Genomic DNA, 7,952 nt, shown 5'->3' on the forward strand with positions numbered 1-7,952 from the left:
CAATTTCTAGTATTTTCTTTGCATACTATAATATTTGTGGGTAAAATAAATTTTCAATAACTTGCAACACCATGTGATTTGTTATTATTATGGTACCTTGTAATTTTTACTTAAAATTGATACTAAAAGACCTTACAGTATTAAAATTGGTATCGTTTTATATTAAAATCAAGCCAATATATAGCACTATAGTAAATGTAAGCTTGTTAAACTTGATAGTATCTACTTACATGTGAAAACATATCTCATCCATCGTTCCATCGTATTTTCGTTCAATATGCTCTGTACAACCGAACAAAATACACCGACCCATGTCACACAAACTCGTTAAGTGATGATAATAGTCTAATAAACTTAATAAACATCAACAAATCACTAGCAAATTAACAATAAATAACATTTAGAAAATTTTTGTTGTAACTGTCAGTCTTTGTTTGGCATAATGTTCATTGTTTGGCACAGAGATCTGACGTAAACAGGCGCCACAGCAAAAGGGATAAAACACATGTACAGCTTAATGTTTCTTTCTTACGCTTAATGTAGCTAAGCGTCTCTTTTTCGCAATGTCACAACTGTCACGATTATACCCCTGTGGTAAAATAGTGTTCGAAAGTGCTGTCAGCTTGACAGTACTTTCGAATAGTCGCACTCGCACTCGATTCTATACGGTAGCTCTGTTTTTTTCCGGATCGGGGTGCTGAGTGTCGGATGGTAAACTTACTTCAATTATTAACAAAGTAGATATATACTGCATTCATTCTTACTTGGCGCAAAAAGTAAACAATCTATGTGTGCCTTTTAAATCAAAATATTATTAAACTAATAAACCAAAGCCAACATAAATACGGGTTTAGTTACGAAATAAATAATTTTTATTTAATTGGCTTTTATGTTAGATTTTAAATAAAATCAAATAAAAAGACACACTAAGATTGTTTACGTCCTTAGTCAATGTCATTCAAGATAGCCTATACTAAACTATTAAAACCAATTAAGTTGCCTATTAAAAAAATATATATTATGCGTCATGTTTTGATATAAGTAAGGTACTTTTTCCATTTGCAATAATTTGAACATTATATTTTTTATTAAGTGTCATTTTATATGTTTACAGTATAACTCCATAATTCTTTACTGCCTGAAACTTTATGGCTAATTGGACATTTTACGGGTTTGAACGCTGTTATTTTTATTTTCAATTTTCTGTTAAATGCCCCTTTTTCACTTTTGACCGAAAATTTGTGGTGTTATGAATTTAACGTGTATCTGCCACATATCTCTGAAAGATATGGACCTATTTGATAAGTTTATTTTTTTCAAAACTTTAGGCTCAGGATCTTTGTAATAAATTACTTAGAGGAAAAATGTACTGAAACGAAAATTACTTTAGTAAACAGTAACAAAAATTCTATAAGTTTCAACACTCAAAAAATACGAAGAGTAAAACATATTAAGTACCATAGCCATTCAAACAATTTAGCCAAGGATACCATCATATATTATCATAAAAAATAGTCTTAAGTACCTACCTACCTTAGGTATAAAGGGAATTTTATGAACCTACTTATTGTACAATAGAAACTGCATAATGCCAATCATTTATCACGAGGCATTTATGTTTAAGGAATTGTCACTTTTTCCTTTACACAAGAAAAGAAAAGCAAGTATTTTCTTTTCATCTACAGTCCACAACAATGATAGATGGACAAATCAAAAGAATTTTGAAAAGATAAAAATATACGTACGGACTCTGTGCGTATTTTTGTGACTTTTTCTCTATAGGTATTATGGATACATACTCTATTTCACCTGATATTTATAAGTAAGACAAATTTCCAAAATAGATGGGTCGGTAAGTATAAATTTAATGATAATAAACGATAATGAACGAACTACAGTTAAAATGTTTTTATAGTAGGTAGGTATGTCAATGAAATAGATGAAAGCCCGTCACAGACTTAGCTATAATATATATTAATATACCGTACTATAATATATATTATAGCAAGCTACCACACACTGAGAAATATATATTTTGCCTTCATTAATTGATGGTTGTCCTGGTGTTCGCATGTACGAGTACATTACGGTATCGCTTGGTGACGTCACAGAAATATATATTATAGCTAAATGTGCGGTCACTGCGAAAATTTATAGAAAATATATAGTAATATGCCTAGCTATAAACATATTAATATATATTACTAGCTGACCCGGCGAACTTCATACCGCCTATTACCCTATCCTACCCTACACTACCCTACACTACCCTATACTACCCTACACTACCCTACCTTACCCTACACTACCCTACACTACCCTACACTACCCTACACTACCCTACACTACCCTACACTACCCTACACTACCCTACACTACCCTACACTACCCTACACTACCCTACACTACCCTACACTACCCTACACTACCCTACACTACCCTACACTACCCTACACTACCCTACACTACCCTACACTACCCTACACTACCCTACACTACCCTACACTGCCCTACACTGCCCTACACTGCCCTACACTGCCCTACAATGCCCTACACCACCCTACACTACCCTACACCACCCTACACCACCCTACACCACCATACACTACCCTACACTACACTACACTACCCTACACCACCCTACACCACCCTACACCACCATACACTACCCTACACTACACTCCACTACACTCTACACTACCCAACACTACCCTACACTACCCAACACTACCCTACCCTACCTTTCTTAAACCTTCCCTGGACTTCCACGAATATTTCAAGACCAAAATTACCGAAGAACCGATTTGGCTAAAATCGGTTCAGCCGTTCTCGTTTAGCGAGACTAACGAACAGCAATTCATTTTTATTATATAGATAGCTAAGTCTGTGACGGGCTGAACACCTGTTCCTAACTAAATTATACGACTAGGTATGTTGTTTTGACATAGAACTCGTCAAATTGAATTCAATCTCTCTATACTAATCTAATCTACTTGCAAATCAGTTGAACAATCCACACATAAGTTTAGAACCGTGCGGCCCGACCCGCGCAAACTTGATGTATATGACTGAAAGGCCGTAGGATAATCTTTAGCCAACATCAAGCCTGCTATATAGGTTGATTGGTAGGTCGATGTATTCCTTGAAATAGCTTGCAGAGGAATGCATTTGCAGTATAGATTGATAAAGTTATTTAAAAAATTTATGCAAAAAAATAAAAACTAGTTTTTTTTTGTTTTATATTAAACTTATCATAATCATGAAAATCGTATTATTATTCGCCTTAATTTAGATACAGTGCCTCAAAAACTTTGCAACATAGTTTTGCGTTTTCGAGAAAAGTAGTTTTGCGGTAGGTATGCATCTTTCGCGGCTGTAGATTTTTTTATGAAATTCTAACCTAGCCAATGGGCTATTTTGTTATCCTGTAATTCTCACGGGAAAACAACAAATCCCACGGAATCCGAAAGAAACATCAAACAATTCTTCTCATTTTCAAGAGCTTGCTACTAAGTAGGTAGGAGCTGCCGTAGGATACAATTCATTCAACAATTTAATTAAGTATTTACTTACTTATTGTTAAACTTAATTATAATAAATTAATGTAGGAAAGCCATGATACTGACGAGTTTTGAAGTTAAACTTGTAAGTCAGTTGTGAACTTTCCATAAGTTGATTACGCTATTTAAGTACCTTATATAAGTAATTAATGTGTCAATTACATTGTTTAGTTGTAACTTACAACTTTATCTTTAGCTCATTTTCAAGGTTTACCTACTGAACAATATACACCTATCTGCTTTCATTTAATTGTATGTCTGGTGGTTTGTTCAGTAAAAGACATGGCCACCACCGATGAGGGCGACATGAAAAATACTTAATCGATAAAGTATTTTTTAATAAGTAATGAAATAATCCATGCATCTCATCACTCCTCACCCATAAGTTTCAGAAATAAAACTATTTAAGCTGGGGATTACCTCTTTTTTCCAACTGCACAATGACCTGATCTCTTCTCTTCTGATATTATTCCACTCTGTATATAATGTCAGTAACGTCTTCAAAGAAACTAACACGAGTAGGGCCCTACACATCAAAAGAAATATTAGAATTACGAGCTTCACTGCCTGTCATTATTGCTGAGCATATTTCTGAGATACATTCAAAGACCAACATAAAAGAATTACCTACCTACATGTTTTTACATAAAAAAAAATTCTAGAAAAATAAATATGCAAATTTAATGTGGGTAAGTAGCCTTATTATTTCGAGACCGAATTTTGTTAAATCCCTACTTTTCTCTTAAGAGTCTACCTCTTATTTTGCGCATCATAAATTTATTTTGGTTGCGTCATAGAAAAATGTTTCGTTCAGAAAAATATATTTTATAAATGTAACGTACGTTGATGTAAAAAAGGGGGATTAATTTGCCGCAGTCTGTTTGTCTTTTGTCACATTTTCCTTTTAATAAGCGGATTATGGCTTACGTGTAACTAAGTTAAAAAATATATACTTAACTGTTTTTGCACATTAACATGGAATAAAATGGCTGCGTGCATTTATACGACACAAAAGATCCTAAACATATACATATAGCGACATAAAAGATCCTATAACTAATCTCTGTGTTTAATAGCATATTTCCCATTCTGGTAATCGAACCCGGGACATTCGAAACTTTTGGTCGCCTTTGGTCATGTTAACTGTTTATAAATACTTAATTAAATATCGCGAAGCTTTAGGTGCTATGGAGAGAGCTATGCTTGGGGTTTCTCTGATGGATCGTATCAGAAATGAGGTTATCCGTCAGAGGACTAAGGTCACGGACATAGCTGTCAAAATATGCAAGCTGAAGTGGCAGTGGGCTAGTCATATCTGCCGAAGAACCGATAACCGTTGACTACCAACAGGCAAACGAAGCGTGGGACGCCCTCCAGCCCGCTGGACTGATGACCTTAGACGGGTAGCCGGCCATGGTTGGATGAGGAAGGCCGAGGACCGAGAGTTGTGACAGTTAATACCAAGTGTGTAGCGTCAGCTCAGCACATAGAATGAAAGGCGTAAAGGCGCGCAGTGAAGCTCGAATAATTCAACATCACACAGTTATAAATACAATTCCTTTTCAATCCGTACTCTTTCATGTTTTCTTTCCGACCAGGAATTTATTTATTAATTCCAACTACTGTTAAAAGAATTTCCCAGTCTACTTATTGCGAGACACGCGACAGCAAGCCTATTGTTTTGGTAGTTGGAGTGCGGTGTTATTCTATTCTTTGTACGGGTGCGGTTAATTTATTTCTGCACCTGGCTCATTGGATCCTTTGTGAAAATTTCCGTCGGACTGCTTTCCTAAAGGACCATACACCACCACCCGTGGGGTTACCACCGCCGAACATTACCAATTAGTCGCTCGCTTGTCAAATCTGACGTAACTTGTATGGATCTGACTCATGTTTGACAGGAAATCACTCTGTATAATATCTATGTATTTCTCGGGCTCTGCATAGGTTGGGGTCGGATGGTCGTGTCACGTGTGTGAGATTTACACATACTCGTATTATTATGAATAGTAATTCTTTCTTTACCATCTCGGGCCGGGCCGACCGTGGGGCCCCAGGCATTTGAAAGGCGTGCATGGGGCCGAAACCAACATGTAGAGGCCCGTTGGACAACTTTAATCTATATGAAAAAAATTGACACCAACCGATTTTCCCTATGAAAACTTATTTGTTATCATATAAGTTTTATGTGAGAACCGGGTGCTTAAGGGCCTACGCAGACCGGGACGGCATGGCAAGGGATTTTAATTTTTACTTATGGACATTCAACCTGTTGTGTCATTGAAAAATCCCTTTGAAAGTAAAAATTCAAATCCCTTGTCATGTCGTCCTGGTGTGCGTAGGCCATTACCCGTTGAACTATCAAAAATCTCATGTCAGTACCTCTTGTTACAGAATGATGTACGTTCCTGTGTTGTTCCTGATGTTCAGCGTGGCGCTCTGTGCTCCCGAACACGTGGCGGGCGACGGCGAGCATTCGCCCGAGCGTTCGCCCGAGCGTTTGCCGGCGAGCGAGCACATCCACGAACGAGCATCGTTGAGTAAGCGGTCGCCGCAATACGACTTTGGACTCGGCAAGCGAATGTACAGCTATGTGTCCGAATATAAACGACTGCCTGTCTATAATTTCGGCTTGGGCAAAAGGTAAAGTTTTAAAAATTTTATAATGTAATCAAATCAGTAGTTTAAGTTTAATTTTTTTTTTATTGTGAACAGGTTGTTAAACAAAATTAAAATTGAAGTTCGTGTCGGCTCAACTCGCGAGAGTCTTAAAGAGTCTCACTCACTCAACTAGAACCTTGTCCCTCAGATCACGGCCCTACTCCTTCGGTCTTGGCAAGAGGTCTGCAGACGAGGATGCGCCGTCTGATGATGAGCTGGTCAACAACATCGACCAGGAAGACTTGACTGATCTCATCAACGAGTACGAAGATCCAGGTACTTTAGCAGATGTTAATTAAAATTATGCACTTTTGGAATTAATAAATTAAAATAAGTTGATCAAATCGGATTAACCTTTCAAACTTTATGCAATCTGAAACTTTCAACAGAGTTATTACATTTCTATTATAACATTACCAGAAATTTTAAAAGTCCGAAAATACATTTTTATTTTTTATTGCATTTGGAAACTAGATACCCAACTGTTAAACCCCACCTATGTTTTGATTACGACCCGGCCGTAAATTTTGTATCTGACATACTTAAATTAAATTAATCAGATGTTCAGCTTGCGTCACTACTTAGCAAACTGTACATTGTATTGTATGCTGAATAAGGGATTATAGCCAAATCATAAAGCATCCACTTGTTCCGAGAGCTATCTTCATCTTTATCACCTTTCAAGCAAAAAGATAGTGAACCATTCTAAAGCATAATCTCTCAACAGGTTTTCAAGCAATAATATTAGCCTCTAAAATGACCATAAACCCTTCTATTGTGATATTTGTGATGCTGAAAATCTATTGTTTACTGTTCTAGTTATGTCACATATATAGTGGTTGTTTCAGTCAATTCAACTTCTGTTGTTATCGGCAGGTTACGAAGAGAAGCGAGCTCGGCCCTACAGTTTCGGACTAGGCAAACGATTTGACGACGACATCGATATAAGCGAAGAAAAACGCGCTCGCGGCTACGACTTTGGACTTGGCAAGCGCGTCCCGCTCTACAACTTCGGACTGGGCAAGCGAGCGAAGAGCTACAACTTCGGTCTCGGCAAGCGTTTGAGCAAATTCAACTTCGGACTTGGCAAGCGACAGCGGGACCTGCATCGGTTCAGCTTCGGACTCGGCAAGCGATCGGTGGACCTCGGGGATGATGAAAACGATGATATTATAGACGCGTAAACGACGTTGTTTGTTCTTGTACATTTGTTAATAGGGGAAAACCGATCCGTTTGTTATTTTTTCTAGCTCTTCTTAGTCTTACACAACTGAACTATATATATTATTATTTTAGATTAAATTTTAAAACTTGTACTCCGAGATAACGTTATGTTAGCAGCTGCATTAGTTTTCTTGTGAAAAATCCAGCCAATTTTCACAAGAAAATTTACAGATTTTTTATCAGTTTACTCATTAAAATATCCATTTTGTGAAACAATTTTAATGTTCTTTTGTGATAAATTTGTATGGAGTTAAACTGTATGTACTAAAATACAATTTAACCCTACAATTATTCAATATCCTTCAAATTGAAACCGACTTGTTGCAAGTAATTTTGTCAAGTAAGTTATCTTATGTAGGTATATATATACCTCTTAACATAAGTATCGGTTTTCCTAAGAATTTGATACCTAAGTAGTCCGACCGAACTGCATTCCTGCAATTAATCACTGTGTTATATAATACTACGAGTATGACTATGACGTAGGCCGTTCACATTAAAAAAGAT

The 7,952-nt window shown here is 36.6% G+C and overlaps 1 protein-coding gene across 1 annotated transcript in view; it reads left to right on the forward strand.

Moving 5' to 3' along the window:
* Positions 1-7,653, forward strand: part of Ast-a (helicostatins) — a 31,740-nt gene extending 24,087 nt beyond the window's left edge. Inside the window, 3 exon segments of the mRNA NM_001309058.1 lie at positions 5,955-6,203; positions 6,370-6,497; positions 7,098-7,653. Coding sequence (NP_001295987.1) covers positions 5,956-6,203; positions 6,370-6,497; positions 7,098-7,405 — 684 coding nt within the window. The 5' untranslated portion in view covers position 5,955 and the 3' untranslated portion in view covers positions 7,406-7,653.
* Positions 7,654-7,952: the final 299 nt, after the last annotated feature.

This window comes from Plutella xylostella, chromosome 14, assembly GCF_932276165.1.
Source record: "Plutella xylostella chromosome 14, ilPluXylo3.1, whole genome shotgun sequence".
Taxonomy (NCBI): domain Eukaryota; kingdom Metazoa; phylum Arthropoda; class Insecta; order Lepidoptera; family Plutellidae; genus Plutella; species Plutella xylostella.